The following is a 23547-nucleotide window of genomic DNA, read 5'->3' on the forward strand; positions in this document are numbered from 1 at the left end:
TTCCTTTTATTCTCTTGTGTTTCCCACTTAGAGAAATTCCTTGAGCATTTGTAGAGCTGGTTTGGTGGTGCTGAATTCTGTTAGCTTTTGCTTGTCTGTAAAGCTTTTGATATCTCCATCAAATCTGAATGAGATCCTTGCCGGGTAGAGTAATCTTGGTTGTAAGTTCTTCCCTTTCATCACTTTAAGTATATCATGACACTCCCTTCTGGCTTGTAGAGCTTCTGCTGAAAAATCAGCTGTTAACCTATGGGAGTTCCCTTATGTGTTATTTTTCTTTTTTCCCTTGCTGCTTTCAATAATTTTTCTTTGTCTTTAATTTTTGCCAATTTGATTACTATGTGTCTCGGCGTGTTTCTCCTTGGGTTTATCCTGCCCGGGACTCTCTGCGCTTCCTGGACTTGGGTGGCTATTTCCTTTCCCATGATAGGGAAATTTTCGACTATAATCTCTTCATATATTTTCTTGGGTCCTTTGTCTCTCTCTTCTCCTCCTGGGAACCCTGTAATGTGAATGTTGTTGAGTTTAATGTTGTCCCAGAGGTCTCTTAGGCTGTCTTCATTCTTTTTTCCTTATTCTCTTCCGCAGCAGTGAATTCCACCATTCTGTCTTCCAGGTAGCTTATCCGTTCTTCTACCTCAGTTATTCTGCTATTGGTCCCTTCTAGTGTAGTTTTCATTTCAGTTATTGTATTGTTCATCTCTGTTTGTTTGTTCTTTAATTCTTCGTTAAACATGTCTTGCATCTTCTCAATCTTTGCCTCCATTCTTTTTCTGAGGTCCTGGATCATCTTCATTATCATTTTTCTGAATTCTTTTTCTGGAAGGTTGCCTATCTCCACCTCATTTAGTTGTTTTTCTGGGGTTTTATCTTGTTCCTTCATCTGGTACATAGCCCTCTGCCTTTTCATCCTGTCTGACTTTCTGTGAATGTGGTTTTTGTTCCACAGGCTGCAGGATTGTAGTTCTTCTTGCTTCTCAAGTTAATCTCTTTTAAGGCTAAATGCACATATGCCAACATTAGCAGCCTGAATCTTATAATGCCTCTTTGTTCTGTAAAAGAAACTAGCATTCAGAGCCTGGCAGGATGGTTCTCTGGGACATTAGTCTGCCATCTTCTTGGACTCTCTGCTCACTGAATAAAGTTGTTATCCTTTGTCTCCCAATTCATTGGCCTGCTAGGGTTGGACGGTCTCCTGCAGAGGTGGGCGGTGGCTGTGGCTCACCATGGGAATAAGGACACTGGCAGCAGAAGTTCTGGGAAGTACTCCTTGGCATGAGCCCTCCCAGAGTCTCTAATTTTAGGTTACTTTAATGTAACATTTGTTCTTTAAAAAAAATACTGAATATGTAAGAATAAAAAGTAAAGCCTGCTACTTGCCTTTCATTCATTCTTCTGAAAATATACTTCCCTGAAGAAGAAGACACTGTTAACTGGGTAGCTGACCTTCTGCGCATCCTCCCTACACACAGCACACAGTTGTAAACAATTATACAGAGTTCTGGTACGTTACAGACAGAAAGAGACTTAAAAAAAGGAGTGCGCTCTGCATACCGTGCTGTGACTTTCTTCTTTTCCCTTCACAGTGTATGTACATAGAAGTACTTCCTTCTTCCCAGTGGCTGCATAGAATTCTAGTGATTCCAATTGTGATATTTTCCCAGGCTCTTGATGATGTTTAGGTGGAGCAACAATGCTGGAGTACACATCCTTGTACATATTCTTTTGTATTTATGACATTTTATCTTTAGGATAAATTTGAAATTTCAGCTGCTCTTTCAAATGGTATGTGAATTTAAAATTTTTACCAAGTAACTGTAATTAACTTTCTCACAAACAGGGTATGCAAAGACTTATTTCCTCACATCCTGGCCAACATTGTTTATCACTTCATCTTTGTCAGGTTACAGTGGTATCTTGTTTAATTGCTATTTTCTTAATTTGGAGGGAAGTTAGTATTTGGTTTATGTGTTGATTGGCTTATGTTTCCTCTGTCATTTGCCTTTCCTGTCTTCTGTCCACTTCTTATTTTGGCTGCCATGTTTTTCTCAGTGATGTCGAAGAGCTGTTGTGTATTAGAGGATTAGCAATCTATCAGTTATGTTGCAGGTATTTTCTCAAATTATTATTAAATTGAATTGTATATTTTGCCATTCAGGTGTTTTAAAATTTATATAGGGAACTTTTCTTGTGACTTGTGGGTTTGGTATCATGTTTTGGAAGTCCTGCGTCAGTCAGAGAGTATAGAAAATTAACCTATGTTTTCTTCCTCTCTTTAAACTTTAATTTTTTCATGTTTAAAAATGCCATCTACTTGGAATATTTTTGGTGTTAGGAGTGAGGTAGAAATCCAGCCTTTTTACTTTCAAGTGGCTAACTCCAGAGTGTGTGTTTTTATGTGATGAATGGGGCACGAGAAAAAAGTCAGAGATGTCTTCCAAATTTCCAGCCTAATATTTTTCGTCTTATGATTTTTACTTACGTATATAGAAAAAAAGATATATTTAACAACAAAGAAAAGTCACCGTCGTACTATGCTAAAATATAAAGTAATTCCATTTTTCACTTTTCTCTGGAAATTTCTTTCCATATTAATTCTGATTTATAGGAGATGCTTCAGTAGCAGTGTCTTACATTTAAACTTACCATGTGTGCTGCACATAATGTGTCAGTTGGCTCGAATATCTACCTAATGTTGGTGACATTAATTACAGTACAGTGAAGTGAAACATTATAGCCTGATTATTTTAAGGATTTAGTTCCCCTCATCCCTGAATACTTCTGAAGCATTTTAATGATCAAGGAAAGACTACTGTGAAATGTAAATTTTAAAAGAAATGACAGATCTTATTTTTACCCCCTAGATTTTGGACTGGTTTGTACAGATATGTTTGGCCCTGAAACATGTACATGATAGAAAAATTCTTCATCGAGACATAAAATCACAGGTAAGTTTATTATGTCACTACTAACTTCTCAGTGGATGTGGACATGGGGCCAGCATTGTCTTGGGCTAGAATGTTTGAGCTTGGTGCAGTCTGCGTCCGACTGTCTTCTCCCTTCACGGTCCCCGCTCCACTGTAACCCTGAATATCACACAGGCTTCGTGTGTTAGGTCTTTGCCTGCTTTTCATGTCCTACTCTTTCATTATGATGGAAGAAATCCAAAACAATGGTTATGTGGAAGGGATTTGTTTTTTGTTTTTTTTGAGATTTTGCATGTTTGAAGATTCTCCTACTTTATTTTTTTTAATTTTTGAAAAAATTTATTTACTTTTTATTTATTTATTTTTGGCTACATTGGGTCTTTGCTTTGCGCAGGCTTTCTATAGTTGCGGTGAGCGGGGGCTACTCTTTGTTGCGGTGTGTGGGCTTCTCATTGTGGTGGCTTCTCTTGTGGAGCATGGGCTCTAGGTGCGTGGGCTCAGTAGTTATGGCTCGCGGGTTCTAGAGCACAGGCTCAGTAGTTGTGGTGCATGGGCTTAGTTGCTCCACAGCATGTGGGATCTTCCCAGACCAGGGTTTGAACCTGTGTCCCCTGCCTTGGCAGGTGGATTCTTAACCACTACGCCACAAGGGAAGTCCAAGATTCTCTAACTTTGATGAGAATTTGGTTATCAACTTCTGGTTAGAAATTGTTTTCTTACAGAATTTTTAAGATGTTGCCCATTTGTCTTTTGGCTTCTTGTGTTGCAGTTTAGGAATTTGCAATCTCTTGCCCTTGTTTCTTCTCTCTGACCCATTTAAGATATTCTCTCTGTCCCATGGTTCTGAAATTTCATAGTTTGTGAATTGGTGAGGCTCACTTTTACTCATTATGCTGTATACTTTTGAGAATGTATATTTCTTCTAGAAATGTTGTAGAAAATGTTTAGTTATATTTTTTCAAATATTATTTCTCTTTTTGCTACTTTCACAGTTGTCTCGGATTTTTTTCTAGACACACGTTGGAGCTTCTTAATTTGTCCCTTCAAGTGTCTTATTTGTTCTTTCACATTTTGTGTCTCTCTCAGTTGTATTCTACATGAATTTTTCGACCTATCTTCTAGTTAACTAAATCCCTTTGAAATTTTGTGTAAACTAGTGCTTTTCTCATCTGTTGACTTTATTATGACTTTTTTTCTCTCCAAGGTTTCTAAATGGTTTTTCATATAGATCTGTTCTTATTGTAATTGGGTTTTATTTCATAATGTCTTGTTCTTTTCAAATGCATATTTATTTCTTCATTTATTTCTTCGCAAGTTTCTAAATATATTTACTTCAAAATTTTTATTGGATTGCTTTATAAAACTAATTCTGTCTGTAGTGAATTCTGGTTCTGGTTATTTTATTGGTTGTTTTTCTTTGCAGTAGCTTTCTTCACATGTGTTGGATTCTTTTGTGGGAGATACTTTGTCCCCACAGCTCACTCATCTTTGCATCGAGGTTTCTTTCACGTTTGCCTCACTTGGGCTCACGCCCTTCCCAGAGTGGGTAGTACAGAGGGGCTTTGTTTCCTGATGTCAGGGCCGAGTGTCTGTCTTCTTACGTCCTTAGGCCTGCAGCTGCTTATGTAGCCTTGTAGCCCCAGGATGAGTAGTGGGAAGGAGAGGGACTATGGTGGGGCTCCCTACCCCATCTTTCCTGTCTCCCGACCCTCAGCCTCCTAATCCCATTTCAGACCATTTTACTCCATTCCACTCAACCCTGCCTTGTGCCGTCTTTGGCTGTGAGCATGTGCTTGGTTCACATCTGACTGATAACGGAGTTTAATTCATGTAATCCCACAAACTCCTGGCTCCGCAGTTTGATGATAGAGCATTGGAAACCGGTGGTATGCTTTCTGTCTCTCTGGATTTGCCTATTCTGGACATTTGATACAAATGGATCATACAATATATGACTGTGCCTATTTTAAAATTGGGTTGTCTTTGGTTATTACTGAGTTGTAAGAGTTCTTTATGCTGGATGCAGATTCTTTGTCAGATACGTGATTTGCAAATATTTTCCCCAATTCTGTGGGTTGTCTGTTTACTTTCTTGATGGTGTCCTTTGCACAAAAGTTTTTAATTTAATGAAATCCAATTTATCTGTATTTTCTTTTTTTGCTTGTGCTTTTGGTGTCATATCTAAGAAATCATTGCGTAACCCAGTGGCATGGAGATTTACTCCTGTATTTTCCTCTAGGAGTTTTATAGTTCTCACATTTAGGTCTAGAATCCATTCTGAGTTAATTTTTGCTTATGGTGTGAGATAGGGGTCTACATTCATTCTTTCGCATGTGGATATCCACTTGTCCCAGCATTATTTTTTAAGTGGATTCATTTTTATGACAGAAGTCGTAGACTAAGAACTGGACTGTAGCAATATTTCTGGCTTTTTTTTTCATCTCTTTTACAGAACATATTTTTAACCAAAGATGGGACGATACAACTTGGAGATTTTGGAATTGCTAGAGTTCTTAATAGGTAACATACAGTTTTAAACTTTGGTTTGCTATAATGTCTTCAGTGAAATTTTAATCCCTGGTGATGTATGTGTGGTAATGTCTTTAAATGTCTTAAGCTTCTCCAGTAACTCTCTTTTGTTCTAGTACTGTGGAGCTGGTTCGGACTTGCATAGGGACCCCATACTACTTGTCACCCGAAATCTGTGAAAACAAACCATATAATAATAAAAGGTATTTAAAATGATATTCATTATGTGTTTATTTCCTTTACATCTTTCTCTGTTGTACTGTCTTTATTAAACTTCAGAATATTATTCAAAATCGGTAATGCACATATGTAGACATATATATACATATGTATATACACTTTTTTAGTATATAATGAGGGGAATTATAAAGCAGCTATTTCACTATCTTGCTGAAGGAACTATAGAATCACTTTATTATTTAAGCTATAATGGGAAATAGAGTGCTTTCTTTGTCTTTCTGTTTGTAATAGTCACTTATTGAATTATCATAGTTAATATTTATTGAACACTTACTATATGCCAGGCACTGTTTTAAATGCATTTTACGCATTAACTCTTTTTATCTTCACGATAACCTTGTGAGTTGTAGGTATTATTCATTCCTCCTTTCCTTATAAAGAAACCAAATGCAGAAAGAGGTAAAATAACTTCAAAGTCCCAGGCATCTGGCTCCGAAGCACGAATTCCTAATCACTGGGCCGTATTATGGCTAACAGATTGACCAATATGTGTGTTGGGAAGAGGAATTCTGCCACTGAATTCCAGTTACCCTTTATTTTCTCTCATACTCACTAATTTAAAAATGCCAACCAAGAAGCATTGGTCTTAATTTTGAAAGCACCCTTAGAAGCTGAAAGGAAGAAAGTGGTAGCTGGCAATAATGCATGTGTTCATGGGTGCTATCCCCCTGCCCCCCCCCCCTTTTTTTTTGAGGATAGAGAGGAAGCTGTGTTTCAGACCCGAGCAGAAGGTCTGAGAACGTCATCCGAGGAATGTATTTAAGATCAGTTTAAATTACAATGATCAGTCAAGTCCATGCAGTGTATTATTAGTAGATATTCTAAAAGAAAATAGTATTTTCTTTGAGCTAAAGTAATTTTACATTTTAATGCTGTTTCTGTGTCTTGTGGATAACTCAACTGTGAAAATATTAGTCTTTAAATTTGAAATGGATTTGATCATCCCTTGGAGAATTTTATGTAAAATTGGTTTTGTGGGAAAAATGCTTTAAAAATGTAATGCATGAACATCATCAATTATATTTTGAAATTCATATTTTCCCAAATGTATTTTAAAGTATTTTATTGATAAGATCATTAGTTTAATGTTTTTGTTTATAGCTTTTAGTTTGTAACATGTACAAGTTACTAAAAGCTTAATTACATTTACATTTTTTTCGTAGTTGAATCTTAAAATTAAACAAATTTTGGAGGTTACAGGTTTATATTTGTAGATTTTTGTGAGAGTTTGGGTAAAGATAACTTTAGGATTTCGATAATGGGCTTTATTCTTTTTCAATAAGTTCAACTTCCAGGAGCAGTGGTTTTGTTTTTCTTTTTTTTGACTTCCAAGGACCACTGTAGCTCTAAATTATGGGGTTTTTTCCTTTTAAAAATAGAAGTAGTCTTTTAGTTACAGAACTATCTGTTTAAGATTAAAGAGCGGAAGAGAGTGTGGATAAAGAAGATAGTGTAACTAAGTCTTTAAATTAGGGGAAAATAAATTAATGTATTTACATATGTTAGTTGGCTGTCAGAGATTTGTTTCAGATTTAATTTTAGTAAATTAATATTTTCTTCATTAAAACAGTATTTTGCTTTTATAGTATTTAAGAAATTGTGGTATTTTGCAAATAATTGAACAAAACATTTTGATTTATGCAAAATAAAAAAACTAAATGAAGCATCCATGAAATTTACTGATTTTTGTCCTTTTAAATATTAGATTTCTTTAATGAAACTTTTAAAGTAATTACTTGGGCAACTGTTATTTTTCTAATCTGGGATAGCTGCTTTTGTCATTTGGTTATGGTTGTAATTTTAAGTTTGAAAGGTCATGTTTTATGGAACACATATTTTTGCAAAGCATTTTTATGCTGCTTTTGTCTCCTTTAAGTTAAAAAACCTTTTAAAGTAAATTCTGATATTTAGAGAAGATCTCTTATTTTTCTCTTTTCTAGTGACATTTGGGCTCTGGGGTGTGTCCTTTATGAGATGTGCACGCTTAAACATGCAGTAAGTAGAAGTTTCTGAGATACTTTAAAAATTTTGTCAAAAAGTACGTATAATGTTTCTGATTTTAAAAAATCATATGCCATCTTTCAGATGACCCTCTTGTGCTAGAAATTCTTCTCTGTCGGTTTATAAATTTCTCTTCTTTTCTGAGGTATAAATTTAAATCAATTTTCCCTTAATATGTATGCATATATTACATATACATATTATATATGTTATTATAATACATATATCATACTTTATTCCAGAAAATTATTTCTAAAGACACATTTGCTGTCTTTTTAATGTTAAACTCACGTATGAATTTGATATTTCAGCTTAACAAACTTTATTAATTTCATTTTAGCAGTTTTTCTCAAAGCATCCAAATTATTTGAGTTTGGAATTGAAATTATCTAAAGAACATATCTCAGCATATTCGTTGAGGGGGGATTTTATCAATTTAAATAATGTTTAATTCGGAGTATTTAAAAATTTCACTGTTGAGATTCTTTTGAGATAACACATAATTCACCAAAAAGGGGGAGTTCTTGTCCAAAATAGGTTGAATTTTAATCACTTTCCATTTAAAAATCTTTTTAAAATGCTTCCCCCACTGATTAAGCAATAATATATTTTCATTACAGAAAACTTAAGGGAAGAGATTAAAATATAAGTAAGTGAATAAATATCAAAAGCAATTCTTCCAGCCAATAATGATTACTTGTAATATTTTGTTTCCTTCTAGACTTATAGAATAATTTATAAAATGAGTTTTTGGTTTTTTTCCCTCAAGATTTTGGTTATATGGTATAAGCAGTTTTATAGTTTGTTTTTATTGCCTGATATTATTTGGGGAGTATTTTTCTTTGTTGTGATTATTCATAGTTGCATACTCTTCTACTGTATTCCCTTAAGATTTTATTTTTCTGAAGGAAAAAAACAGACTGCCAAAGTGATATGGCCTGGTGGATATTAGATCTGTACTTTAAGGAATTGGTCAGTTTTTCTGTGACACACAGTCATGTACGTCTAAATCTACACATTTTTAGAAAGTCTTTTCATTTACAATACATTGTTCTGTCACCATTGTTTCTGTATTTTGGAATTTTTTTCCCTTAAGTGGACACATAAAATTAAGTACTTCATTAACCTTTATTTATGAAGAGCTTATCAGTTGAGAGAGAAATAAAACTTCATTGTAATGAAAGAATAGAGTAATAACCTATTTCTGCATTTAGGATTCCTTCTTAGATATATACGTATTTCTAGATGATGGAATTGTACTCAAATCTTAGTAAACAATATCATATTTTAAATGCTAGAATTCCACATTTAACAGAACTCTTTTATACTTGGATATAATCACCAGTGCCTAACTTATAGCATGTTTTGTTTTCTTAACGTGTGCATTAAGAACATATTGATAGTGTACAACTGTTCTATACTATTTTAGCTGAGATGTCAAAAGCTTAATTTTACTTTCAAAATGAAATCATCTTTAGATTTTAAACTGCCCCACCTCTTTTCCTCCCCACTTCAGTTAGAGTTTATATTGTGTTTAATCCTAAAATATATATTCCCATTGATAAGGCTTATATTCCCCTTTGGAATATTTGCCACATCGCTGATCGCGTGGCTTTTGGGAGCATCACACACTTAAAAGTAATAATGAGCAGTGTATAAAAGGAACTTAATCAGTACCTTTATTTATTATATTTTTACCAAATAGTTTTAGTTCTGTAGTTAATTTCTTGTTCTAGTTGCTATAGCAGGGGCACAGGAAGGCAGGTGTTAAATGAAGACTACCAGGTTTGCTTGTTTTACCATCTTGATTACTGTTACATTTTTATAAACTCTTTAATTGATACCTATATCCCATCTTTTAGTTTTTTGAATAAGTAAAAGTTAATCTTATAGCGAGTTGTACCATTTTATGAGGACTGATACTCTCTTTCAAATGTGTTTGTAAATAACCAAGTGAACCTTGCTCTAGAGAGCATGTACTGATTAAAACTGGGAAGAGGGTTGCAATTCTGTTCTATATTGATAGGAAAAGTACTGTTTCTCATTGTTGAAACTGACATTTTCGACTTCTGTTTCATATATGTTAATTTATTTTCTGGATTTTAGTTTGAAGCTGGCAATATGAAAAACCTGGTACTGAAGATCATATCTGGATCTTTTCCACCCGTGTCTTTGCATTATTCTTATGATCTCCGCAGTTTGCTCTCTCAACTATTTAAAAGAAATCCTAGGGATAGACCATCAGTCAACTCCATATTGGAGAAAGGTTTTATAGCCAAACGCATTGAAAAGTTTCTCTCCCCTCAGGTATGTTTTTTTATTTTATAATTAAATTGAACAGTAGGGTTATGGTGCTTGGCTGGGACGTGGCCTCCTCTTTGGAGGAGAGCACATCGCAGCTGTGGGGGAATGCTTGCCTTTACATTGGCGTCAGCTTACTTTCTGTTCTCACATAGCTCTTCCCCTTGCTGTCTGCTTTTGAGCTGTGCATCTATAGGAGGGAAAACATACCTTCTGTGTTTCCTCTTAACACTTACTGCTGAACTTCTGAACTTCTCATCACCAAATGTGTGGCAGTTTTTACATACCAAGCAGAATTCATTCCAGCCCTGACCCTGTGTACCTGGAGATCACATCAGATCCCACAGGTTAAGGGCTCCGTCTCTCCCACAAGACCACCCCCACTTCAGAAGCCAGTTTAAGTCACAGGTTGCCACCTGTGCTTCTGAGCGACTTATAAATCAGAGGTGCCCATTACCCCTTCCTCTGGTTTGATTAACATGCTTGCTGGAGCGGCTCACAGAACTCAGAGAAACATTTACTTACGTTCACCAGTTTATTATAAAGCATAGGATAAGGGATATAGATGAACAGCCAGGTGAAGAGGTGCGTATGGCGAGGTCCGGAAAGGTCCCGAGTGTAGAAACTGGGGTCCCTCTTTGAATGTTCACCGACTCAGAGGCTCTCTGAACCCTGTTCTTTTGGTTTTTATGGAGGCTTCATTAGTAGGCATGGTCAGTTAAATCATTGACTCTTGGTGATTGGCTCTAGCCCCTTTCCTCTCCTGGGTAGGGGAGGGGAGCGGCACTGAAAGTTTTAACCCTCTAGTCAGGTGGTTGGTTTCCTTGTCACCAGCCTCCGCCCTTAGGTGCTTTCCAGACATCATGTTATTAACATAAATTCAGGTGTGTTTGAAAGGGGCTTGTTTTGAACAACAACAGACACTTTTGTACTCTTCCCGCTGAGGGAATAACAGGGATTTGAGGGCTGTGTGCCAAGAACTGAGCGAAGACCAAGTATACGTTCCCTAACGTCGTCGCCTCAGTACAGTTACTCCTCTGTCTCTGTGTTCCTCTCATTTGGTTTTCCAATTTATTTTATTGTGGTAAAATAGACATAACATAAAATTTATCACTGTGACGAGTTTTGAGTACGCAGTTCAGTAGCATTAACTACATTCATAATGCTGTACAGCAGTCACGACATCCGTCTAACTCTTTTCATCTTGGAAAACAGACTCTATACCCATTAACCAGTAACTCCGCTTCCCCTCTCCCCAGCCCTGACACCCGTCTTTCTGTACTCTCTGTCTTCTCTGGTTTCTGACAGTAAGATTATTGAACACTTCTGTGCTTCCCTTTCCTCACCTGTGAACAATGGGATTGTAAATGTACCTACATCATGAGGCGGTTTGAGAATCAAAAGTGACACTGCATGTGAAGTGCCTGATGTCTCATACTTAATAAGTACTCAGAATACTCAATATATATTAAATATTATCAGTATATCACTTTATTATGCTAATATAAATATGTTATCTTTATAATTCATATGATTGTAATTGTTTTTTCTCTAACAGAAAATGATTGGAAACCGCTGATGTGTGGGCATTTATATGTATGTGTGATAGATTATTGACTCATGATTCCTCCTCTAGTACTCGCATATAGGTGCATAATAAATATTTGTTGTGTTGAATTTTATTTTGACAGGATTTATCAAAAATCTATATCAAGTCAATTAGTGTAAGTTATTGATATAAATATGATCACCTGAAAGTGGAATTATTTTACGTAGTTTGTGTGGCCTTTGTTGATTTAAATGATCAACAGTGATCATTTATACTCTTGTATAAATCAGATATCTAGCAAAATCATAGTTTTATTACTTTTATATGTTCATGAGATGAGAGGGAAGTGTCGTATATCCTCTGGCTTTTAACAGAACATCCGTATGAACAAACAATCTTTAGAAAACAGAGATGTGGATTTAACTGTTAACATCCAGGAAAACACATTAGTAAGCAAGAAAGCCAATTAAAATTTGGCGGTTAAAGGCCACTTATATAGGACATAGCTACAATCTCTGAAGTGTGGGTGTCTTACAAGACTCCTTTGTTATAAATAACATTTTCAAGGACAGATTTATGGTGCAGCGTACTATTGTTTTTTGGCAACTACTGGAGAAGAAAGAATGGCAGCATTTAATCTCGCTGTTTCTTTCCCCCGCATACCAGCAGTTAGGACGTGCAGTCCCAAGGCTGAAGCACTGAAATTCAGTTAGCCAGCTACAAAAGAAATATTCAAGCCTGATATACACAAAGCCTGTAACATCTAAAGACAAAAGGGCAGATTATGGCCGTTAACAGAGTGTTTGACACACATGCTTACTAAATACATAGTACCCCGTTGCTGTTTATGCACCACTTAGATTTCACTCTTCACGAAAAACTTTCGTTCTTATGATTTTTCTGCTATATATCACTTGTTCAGTACTTTAACGACAAAGTTTATGATACTTTTTTTAAGGCTTTAACTTTGAAACAATATGAACTTTTACTGTAGCATATGAACTATTATTATCACTATAATATTCTGTACTGTCTTTAAATTTCTAGTCCCTGAATTCTCTCAGTGCCGTCAGCCAGGATCTGTGGGGCATAGTTCTCAGTCCAGCACATCCTGGAGATGTCTTCTTGGATGTGGCTTGATAGATCGTGGACAAGCTCTGGTCCATTAGGAATGTAGGTGCTGTCCTGTAGTGCTTTCTGTGAGGCTGAAGATGTTTTATATCTGCATGTGCAACCTCATAGCCACCAGCTTAAAATGTGGCTAGTGTGGCTGAAGAGCTGAACTTTAAATTTTATTTATTTTAAATTTTAATCCAAATAGCTACATGTTGGTAGTGGCAACTATATTGGACGCCACAACATAGGAATTCCAGAATCTTCTTGGATTCCACATGTCCAGTCTCTCAGTTCACATGTGCATTCACACAGGGGAAAAGACAGACTCACACTCAGATTTAGGGCAAGGTGGAGATCATAAAGTATGTCTTCCATGAAAAAGAAAGGAAAAAAAAGTGCACATGTTCAGAAGAGAAAGCACACTCACACAGTTGGCTCTCAGTTGCCTGTGAAGCAGACTTTTCATGCAGTGGTTCTCAAACTTTAGCATACATAAAAATTACCTGGAGGACACTGCTGAATCCCACCTCTATTTCTATTTCAGTAAATCTGAGATGGAGCCTGAGAATTGGCATATTTTATAAGTTCATGGTAATGCTGATTCACTGTTATTATGAGGCTTTGAGAACTGCTCCTATAGGGATCCCTGATGGGAAAGGCGACCATCTTAGCTTCTGGCTTTTTGCCTGTTGGAGTTTCTGATCCCTTCCACTGTGGGCAATCTTCCCTTCACCACCCCTCTGTTCTCTCGAAGAAAGAGAAAATTCTCTTGCCTTTCCCTTCTTTGTCCAGTAAGAAAAAAAGCAGGCCTAAATCGACTTAGCAATTATATTGTTGCTAACATAGTTTTACCTTTAAAGAGGGAAAAAATATAGTGAGTAGGGAGAGAAAGTTACTTGCAGGAAATACTAATGACTTCTGCTTCTCAAAATAAGTAGTGGAGTGTTGTAGTAATAGTAAAAGGAGATAACTTCTAAGTTATGTAAGAATATTCAAATAGGGGAGGGGGAAGGGTAAGCTGTGACAAAGTGAGAGAGTGGCATGGACATATATACACTACCAAACGTAAAATAGATAGCTAGTGGGAAGCAGCCGCATAGCACAGGGAGATCAGCTCAGTGCTTTGTGACCACCTAGACGGGTGGGATAGGGAGGGTGCGAGGGAGGGAGACGCAAGAGGGAAGAGATATGGGAACATATGTATATGTATAACTGATTCACTTTGTTCTAAAGCAGAAACTAACACACGATTGTAAAGCAATTATACTCCAATAAAGGTGTAAAAAAAAAAGAATATTCAAATATTTATCCAGTAATATGTTTACAATTATATATTGATAAGATCGAAAACCCATTGGAGATGCTGAGAATATTCAGAGTAAAGTTGAAATAACCGAGAGGTTAATCCAGGGGAGGGATAATGAAGTGATTCTTCAGCAGTTTTGAAGTAGATGAGGGAGACGGATGCACCTCGATACAGAGGTTATTCCAGATGGAGGGCAGTGTTGTTAAATCGCCGAAACGCAGAACAGGCAAGGCAATGTGCAGGGGCCTGGGGGGTGCGTTTTGTTAATTCGAGAAGAGAGCTTGTCCAGAGAAATAATAAAAAGATATTGGTAAGACTGGGGAGAAGGTAGCGTGCGAGGAATTTGTTGAATGGGTAACTTGGATTTTAGTACAGTTTATTTGGCAGCATAATTGTGACTGAAAAAGGGAAAAAATGTGTTCTGATTAATGGCTAGGTTTTTTTTTAAAGTTGGTAATTTAACATTTTTTCTAACGATTTCCCCCATCTTTCAATTTAAGCTTATTGCAGAAGAATTTTGTCTAAAAACATTTTCCAGGTTTGGAGCACAGCCTATACCAGGTAAATGAAATTTAATATGAATCCTTTCCCCTGTTTGCCATAATCAGTATACTAATTATGCTAGAGATATTTGTAGATGTGGTAAGTTGGGGTAATCCAGAGGAGATGCATCTTTAAATTTTTTATGTTATATGGCAATATACAACACTTTCTGATGAATTCATAACAAAATTTCCCTTATTATCTGCCTTATTTAAATGAATTCTATTTTGAAATCTGTCATATTCAAATGTTCAGCTCATATTCTGAGAACATTGTTACAAAATGTTATTAAATGCCCTAGTTAACTGCAAATCTTTATGTAAAATAATTTTCTTTGAGAAATACTTAATATTTATGTAAAATAATTTTCTTTGAGAAATATTTAGTATTCTAGAATACTTTAAATGTAAATCAGTGTGAAGTCAGGCACCTTAGTAAGGATAGATTTTCTTTTAAATATGGCCAGCAGCGGTGGAATATTTGTAGGGCTGTGAGTGTGGTTCTAGATTATGTTTATGTATGTAAGTGTATCTCTGTGAGAGGGAAATTACATTTTTTCTGCATGGAATGATTTCAGAATGGGTTTCTAAAATCAGTGGAAGTCATTTAAGATTTGAAGATTGTGTTGTTTTTCAAACATAATGCTTTGCATGTTCTCCATTTTGAGTATGAACACATTAATAAAAATAAATCCTGTATCATAAAAGCGAGTCCATATCAGCTGGATGTGGTGTGACTGTGTTCTCAGGGAGGCCAGCTGGGTTTAGCTCTTCTTAAACACCCTGGGGCTCATCCTCTGCGCCGGCCGAGACTGGCAGTCCTGGGAGATCAGATCCACTTGGAACCAAGTTCATGAGACAGACCCAGGGCAGGGTCAGTGTGTCCCTCCTGGCGAGGAGTCACACCTTCAAAAGCCTCCTTGTCACACAGGCAGGAAGGAATCCCTGTGTCAGCACTTTCTTCCCAGTGGGCGAGCCTCCTGGGAAGCACAGCACAGGAGCTCTGCTCTACTCTGGTGTGAGGAGCTGGATGGAGGAGATGTGTAATGGCGAGGCACTACCTTGTGGGCCCCCCCCCGCCCCGTGGGCAGGAAGCTTCCTCCCACTGGGAGCCTCGCCTCTGAGATGAGACACCTCGGCAGCCAGACAAGTAATCCTCCCTCTTCTCTGGGGAGTGTTTGTGCTTTTCTGCCTCTTGCCCCTTTTCTGGTACACACAGTATTTCTTTGGTTATGTTAATGTAAGTAGCCAGGTTGCAGCGGTGTGACTTTGTATATCTGTCTTCTGATTGGAACTTACAGTTGAATTTTCAAAGGGGAAATTTTTTTTCTCACATTTCCTAGTTCCTGTTCTGATACAGTTGGAGTATGTGTTTGGAAAAACTTACTGTACCACATTGTATCTCACACATTAGTTGTGAATCTCTAAACTGCCAATCAAATGGCTTATATTATTTTTATTTTTGTAAGAGTTTACTAAATTATATGAACAGTATGTGTTCATTATAAAAATTAAAAAGAAGAAAATAGAAATTACCCTAATGTTAACACAGACTTATATTTGGTGTATTTTTTTCTGTGATAGGAGATGCATAATGATTGAAAATTGGGGTTGTGTTATATAAACAAAGGTTCGTTTCTTTTAATTCACAGTATTATATGTTGATCATTTTCTCATACAATTAAATATTCTTTGAAGAACAGAGTTTAATGGTAGTATTTCCTCATGAACTCCCAGGTAATTTTTTTCCCCATTACCCTCTTAAAGAAGAAGCGTGCTTGTTGGCAGAGGTTGATCACGTGGCTCTAGGACATGGTACACCCCTGGGATGGAGGGCAGGCTGAGTGAGGAGTGGGGCAGAGTAGGGGGAGGGGGTCATGGAGGAAGGGGCTCCAGGAAGGCTTCGAGCAGAGGAGACTCTTTAACCTCCTTTAGTATCTTTGATGGCCATGTGGTGTAGACTTTCTTTTTCATTACTTTAGTCTATTTTTCTTGAATTTATCATTGTTCTAAGACTGAATCTTGTCTGAGCTTCAATAAAAGTTTAATACGTAATGCTGCAGGGTTTATCCTTGTGTATAAATTTTTGTGTTTCTCTGATTATTTCTTTAAAATCACTTCATAAACGTTGTTCTTTTTTTTTTTTTCTTTTGGCCACACTGCGCGGCTTGTGGGATCTTAGTTCCCCAGCCAAGGATTAAACCCGCGCCCTTGGCAGTGAAAGCGTGGAATCCTAACCACTGGACCACCAGGGGATTCCCATAAACATTGTTCTTGATATAGATTGCTCTGTGGAAAGTTTGACCAGTTTGTATTCCTACCAGCAGTGCATAAACATACTCATTTCATGGGACCCTTAGCTGTAGAGATTCTTTTAAGTACCTGTTCTTCAATGGGTCTGTAGGTATAGGCATTACGTAGACTATATATGAAGCAAATATTAAAGTGCTCATAGTGATGGAATTAATGTTTAACAGTTGCTCTTGAGGTTTTTTTTTTTTTTTTTTTTTTTTTTTTGCTCTTGAGGTTTATATTCTGATTTCAAAAGTAATTTCTAAGACACGGAATGTTCTTTTTAAAGTTTATTTTTAACAGCTGTAATGAGATATAATCCACATACCATTCAATTCGCCCATTTAAAGTCAACAGGTCAGTGTTTTTTAGTATATTCACAGATACGTGCAGTCATCATCCACAGTCAGTTTTAGGGACGTGCTTGTTCTGTGTGAGAAATTTCAACATGTGAGAAATTTCAAAAAGTTAGCTTCTTGCTTCTTTCAAAGAGTGGCTTTAGTGTGGAATAGCCCTAATGGAGGCATTGCCGTGTGGTAAGGAGGGAGTGAGACTTTTAATGAAAAGTCTCAGATTCAATGATCTCAGTGACTGTGAACATGAACAAGGCCATCTTGAAGAATTTTGAAATTAGGGTTTCCTATTAAGAACTCTGAAAATAATTTTTTCTATTTTTTTTCATGTAGCTAAAAGACCAGGTTCAGGACAAAGCTTGGCTTCTGTTGTGTCTGCTCAGAAAATTACAAAGCCTGCTGCTAAATATGGAGTCCCTTTAACGTATAAGAAATATGGAGATAAAAAATTACATGAAAAGAAACCACTCCAAAAACGTAAACAGGTATGATGATCATGCTACAAACTGTGTATTAATAACATGCTCAGTTTGACCTTATTTTATTGTAGCTCAATTCAGTTAATCTTGATTTTCATAGGATTGTTTTTATTAAGTTACTAAAGAACATTGTTCTCTGCTTCACCAGTCTTCTAAAACTTGGGAGACTTACAGAAGTCATAAAGAAACATTAGTTAAGTAAAGTAGCTAGTGCAGTAAAAAGAAAGTAACATTATAAATGAAATCATTTTTGAATAACCTAAGCAGAGCCATTTGTCTTTGTGCCTAAACTAAGTAAATACCTGTGATAAACATCATAAAAATCTGGGGAAATTTTGAATTTAAGAATTCACGATGAGATAAATAAAATCATAGAGCTGGAGGAATATGATCATATAGTCTGTCATATTTCAGATGAAAATTAAGGCCTGTAGCATTTAGGGGTTGTGTCTAAGGACACAGAGTATTAGTTGCAGGAATCTGATACTTTTCTTCACGTCGCTAGCTGTGTTCTCTGGTATATGGAACCTGTTGGTTTGCACTGCGTATGCACATGCATACATACACGTACACACACATGTAGTTACAAAGGTGTGTGTAATGCTGTAAGACAGACCTCCTAGTAAGGGTGGTCCGTCTCTTTGGGTAGAAGCTATGATAAAGTAGTTCAGCATGATCCCTGTAAAGCAGCCTTCAAATAAGTTGTGTAGGTCAGCATCCAGTCAGGAGACAGAACACATAATAATTTGATAGGGGCAAGTTTGGTGTAAGTAATTACGATCTGTTTTTAGGTAATTGACTTCTGAGGGCTAAAGAGAGCTCTAAAGAATACAGGCCTAGCAGACAGACGCAGGAAGCAGGCACTGCTCCTGGTGCAGAGGCAGGGCCCATAGGAGAGACAGAGGCCAGAGTATCACCCCGCCTGCCCTTAGAGCCGAGACTCAGAGCCTGCTGGGTGTGGATGGAGGTGACCCCTGGGTAGTGGAGTTCGCTGAGGTGCCAGGGCCGAGGCTGGCAGATGCGAGACTGTCCATTGTGGAGCTGATCAGACTCCTGGAACCTTCATAGGGTGAACCGTGCTGAGAGGCCCATGGAGGAGCCTGCTGGGCACTGCTGGGCCCTTTGGGCTGGGCTGCCCGGCTGGGGCACCGGGTGCGGCGGGCAGCTGGCCTCGAGGCTGCCGCTGAAACTCGCAGAGAGGCTGCTGGGGGTACTCTGCCTGCAGGGGTGGTGTCACCGCCTGTCCTGCACCCACAGGGACAAGAGGAAGAGAAGCCCTTTCCTTGTGCAGCGTCCCTCTCTCCAACATGGTCTGCGGACAAAGCTTACATCCTGATGCAAGCCTGAGGTTTGCCCTGTCCAGCTCCAGGGTCACGAGCAGGACGGTGAAGGGTGAACTGCGAGCTGAGGGGCATTGTGACAGCTGGCACACCACGTTTGTGTTTCTGTTTTTTGGTACCATGTTTATTCAGGCCTAAGTGGAGCAATTCCATCATAGCCTTTAGCCCTCTTTTCTTTAGTCACCACAAGACACCCAGCGCCCCCGCGTGCCCTCATTCCGTAGCCTCTCAGCTCCCTAAGGCTCTGGCCCTCCCCCGATCCCACCCCCGAACCCTTCCACAGAGCCTTGGAGAGCACATCATCAGCAAAATCCCCTGTGTTCTAACCTTGTCAAGAGTGTCTTCACCTCTTTTGCTCTAAAACCTGGCTTGCCCTGAACACACTGTCATGCGTCTCTCTTGGGGACCGTTTTCCCTCTGGTCCCTCAGTCCTGCTGGGCCTAGAGGTGGGACGATGGAGGCGTGGTCCTCGCTTGTCATTGCCAGACTCTCCCCTGCTCCCTAAGCCACTCCGCCAGGCTTTGTGTCAGCTGCTGCGCCTCCGTGAGGGTCATCCTAGACACTTCCCTGCACTGTCATGATTCTTGTTGACTTCAGTATCTGAGAAGATGACCCTTGCAGTAGTGCACGGCCTTGTTTTCCTGATGGTTCTCTTTCATCGGTGATCGTGTCTCCTGCCTCACCTTGGAACTCTCCCTTGTAGTCATGCCATCACATTTGTCATCAATAATAGCATCTATTTCGTAGTCTCAGTTACAAGTACCCCACTCTCTGACCACTTCCTGTGTTTTCAGCTCATTCCCTGAGGACTGTGCCACCAAAACTTCTTTGTTCTGTTGGATCCGTGGATCTTAGCTAGTTTTTTCATTGTCCATCCCTTCTTCATTTTTATTTTCTTTCTCCGGCTTTAATTTCATGTTCTCTCGTTGTAATAGTTTCCAGAACCTCGACTGTCTTGCCCCAGTGGAATGTGGTGGGGAAAACAGGCAGCTGTTCTAACTGGTCTCGCTTTAAATTTAAACCCCCAGCATCAGGCAAGCACTGCCGCCACCACCCTGTTATGTTTCCACAGTCCAGTTCCCTTCCCACTTTGCAGGATGGTTATCTCCTGCTTTCTCCTTGCTCTTCACCTCAGGGTATGGCCTTGCTTCCTATTTCACTGAGAAAGCAGAAGCAAGTGGAAGGAAATTGCCCACACTCAGCAGCCCTCTTGCCAATCAGTCCTACGTGTTTGTAAATATCCTGCCTTTCTTCCTGTTACTTTGCTGATCTATTTGTGTTTTGATCCAGAGGCGACCCAGCTGTTTGTGGACCATCTGTTGTTAGTATTTCTGCGTACTATAGGACTTCACCCTCTCTTCGGTATCATATTTTTCCTCTCTTCCGAATCACTCCTGTTAGCAAACAGACATGTTATATCTTCAGTCTTCTTAACAAAATCCTCCCTCCCATGTCTCCCTGGATCCAGCCCTTTCCCTGCATCTGTGCTCCTTTAATGGCAGAACTTCCCCCAGCCTTGTCTGTACGTCTTCGCTTCCTTGCTTCCCCTTTCCTCTTGCTTTGTCACCGCTGTTAGGACGCGACTCCTGGCGAGGACCGCAGGGAGCCCAGTTGGGTATGTCCAGGGGTCAGGTGTCTTGTTCCTCTGCCTCAGTTTTGGACTCACTGATTACCTGCTCTTCCTTTAACGTTCTCTTCACGTGAGTCCAGATACCACACTCTGCTGACTGTCCTCCTCCCTGCCTGCCTACTCCTCTTGCCGTGGAGCAAGCTCCTGCTGTCGCTGACCCCTGACGCTCCAGTGCTTCAGGACGCCAGCCGGGGACACCTCCTCCCCGGACCATCCTCGCGCTCTGACAGCACCTGTAAACCGACACATCTGCATCTCGAGCCTGGACTCCTTTCCTGAACTCCAGAGCTGTGCTGTCCTCGCATTTCTAACCGGGTGTCTGATGGGCATCCCAGCGTGAGGCTGTGTAAGTCTGAACGCCAGGTCCCGTGCCGTCCCCAGGCTCATCGTTCTTGTCTTGCCTCACGCTCCTGAAGTCCGCTGACGCCCCGTCACCGTCACATCCTGTCCACCGCCTGCAGAACCTGTCCTGTTCGCAGTCTGACTGCTGCTCGCCACTCTGTCAAACACTGGTCCAGGCCACCTCGCCCTCCCCGGCCTGACCTCACTGCTCGCAGACCGGCGTCCTGCGTCTGTCCGCACACGGCAGCCTCAGTGCTGCTCCGGTGGTGAAGGGTAATTGTCGCCCTTTCCTGCTCAAGAGGTGCCAGCAGCCTTTCCTCCCGCTCCGAGAAGGTACCCTTGTTACCTCCGCGAGTCTCATCTCTGCTCCCTCCTTGCTAGTCTCCATCCAGCAGCGTTCATGAAACCTTGCTGTCCTCGGACATGCCGAGCACTTATCTGCGGAAGAGCACTTGCACTTGCTCCTCTCTTCTCCTGGAGGACTCTCTCTCTCTTGCATGGTTTTCCTCCTTCCTTCCTTCCTGGCTGTGCTCGCAACTCTATGGATAGAACTGCCATCCAGCCTTCTGGCCCACCCCCGCAACTCCGTCTGCTTTTTCCTCCGCTGTTTTTCCTGCATGTGCTTGTTTCCAGCCTCCTCCGTGGAGGTGTGAAACTGTGAGAGGAGGGGTGATGTTGTTCACTGGTGCCTGAACCAGTGGGGCCCCCAGTAAACACTGACTGGATAAGTGAGTGATGAGTGGATTAGAGAGCACTAACAGAGTTTCAAGTGACTCAAGTGTTAATTCTTTAAAAGAATGAATAACACCCAAAAGTTGTTAGTAAAACTGTGCAGAGGCCATTTTGTTACCGTTGTTAGCACATTGATAACTATTAGAAAAACAGAACCAAGAGAGGAAAAATGATAATGACCAACTCCTGAGCACACTGGGATGTGTCTGTACTCCATAAGGTCACAGGAGGAAAAAAATAGACTCAATAGCTATTTTCTTCAGTTAGGAAGACGAGTAGTCTGCTAAGATTATTATCGATAGCTGTACTGAAGAGACTAAAAATTAATACGATCCCTTTAACTTTCTCTTGTAACCCAAATACATACTTGGGTGGACTTGTAGAAGGTCATTTGCCTTAATCTCTGGGCCAAGTGTTCACCTGACCAAGTGGAGAGATCAGAGCGCTTGGTGAGGCTGGGCTGAAGATGTAGCAGGTGGTCCTCACCCTTGGGCGGGATCGTAGCCAAGTGTTTATTCTTTCACATGGCTGGTCGAATCAAACAGTATGTTGCTGTTCTTAATGTTTCCCTCATTTTCAGTTAGCATTTATTCAGTATGCAAGAACAGCATGCTGTGGTATTTTCAGATTCCAGTTAATAATATCCTGAATAGCAGATACCATCCCATCAAATAGTTAGTGACAGGTACATGATTCAGGTGATAGTTATAAGAGTTTTGGAGTTCAGGCAAGGTTGTTGCCCTTAAAGCTTTTAGGCATTTGGCATGATTTTCTAGACCAGACCAATGAGAACTAAGTAATAATTAGCACATGAAATAATCATGCAGCTTATTTAAACAACGTTTCACGACAGATTTCTTTGCACGACAGTGTGAATGTACTTAATGCCACAGAATTGTACACTAAAAAATGGTTAAAATGGTAAATTTGTTTTAGTTGAAGTATAGTTGATCTATCATATTGTGTTAGTTTCAGGTGTACAGCATTCTAGTGATTCAGTTTATTGTTGGGGGCAGATTATATTCCATTATAGGTTATTACAAGATATTGGGTATTAATTTCCTATGCTATACAGTAAATCCGTGGTGCTTATCTGTTTTATGTATAGTAGTTTTTATTTGTTAATCCCGTACTCCTAATTTGTCCCTCTCCCTTTTGGTAACCATGAGTTTGTTTTCTGTGTCTGTGAGTCTATTTCTGTTTTACATATACATTCATTTGTATTATATTTTAGATTCCACATATAAGTGATATTGTATAGTATTTGTCTTTGTCTGACTTATTTCACTTAGCATAATAATCTCTAGGTCCATCCATGTTGCTGCAAATGGCAACTTTCATTCTTTTTTATGGCTGAGTAGTATTCCATGGTATATGTGTACCACATCTTCTTAAGCCAGTCGTCTGTTGATGGGCCCTTGGGTTGTTTCCATGTCTTGGCTATTGTGAATACTGCTGCAGTGAACATTGGGGTGCATGTTTCTTTTCAAATTAGATTTTTTGGTTTTTCTGGATATATACCCAGGAGTGGGGTTGCTGGATCATATGGTAGCTTTATTTTTAGTTTTTTAAGGAACTTCCATACTGTTTTCTAAAATGGTGAATTTTATATGTGTTTTACCATGATGAAAACAAATTAGAAAAAATTTCAGGTAAATAAAAACTAAAAAATGAAAGAAACGACACATGCGTGAAGTTTTTCAAACCTAACAATGAAGGGCTTCCCTGGTGGCGCAGTGGTTGAGAGTCCACCTGCCGATGCAGGGGACGCGGGTTCGTACCGCGGTCCGGGAGGATCCCACATGCCGCGGAGTGGCTGGGCCCGTGAGCCATGGCCGCTGGGCCTGCGCGTCCGGAGCCTGTGCTCC

At 39.2% G+C, this 23547-nt stretch overlaps 1 protein-coding gene across 3 annotated transcripts in view; it reads left to right on the forward strand.

Moving 5' to 3' along the window:
- NEK1 (NIMA related kinase 1) overlaps positions 1-23547 on the forward strand; it is a 231692-nt gene that overhangs the window by 59262 nt on the left and 148883 nt on the right. For all 3 annotated transcript variants that reach the window (XM_060015311.1, XM_060015312.1, XM_060015309.2), the window contains 7 exons: positions 2865-2948; positions 5380-5447; positions 5573-5659; positions 7637-7691; positions 9804-10004; positions 14470-14530; positions 17490-17641. In XM_060015311.1, the coding sequence (XP_059871294.1) occupies positions 2865-2948; positions 5380-5447; positions 5573-5659; positions 7637-7691; positions 9804-10004; positions 14470-14530; positions 17490-17641 (708 nt within the window). The remainder of the gene's footprint in view (positions 1-2864; positions 2949-5379; positions 5448-5572; positions 5660-7636; positions 7692-9803; positions 10005-14469; positions 14531-17489; positions 17642-23547) is intronic.

The sequence above is a fragment of the Delphinus delphis genome, chromosome 6 (genome assembly GCF_949987515.2).
Source record: "Delphinus delphis chromosome 6, mDelDel1.2, whole genome shotgun sequence".
NCBI classification, from domain to species: Eukaryota; Metazoa; Chordata; class Mammalia; order Artiodactyla; family Delphinidae; genus Delphinus; species Delphinus delphis.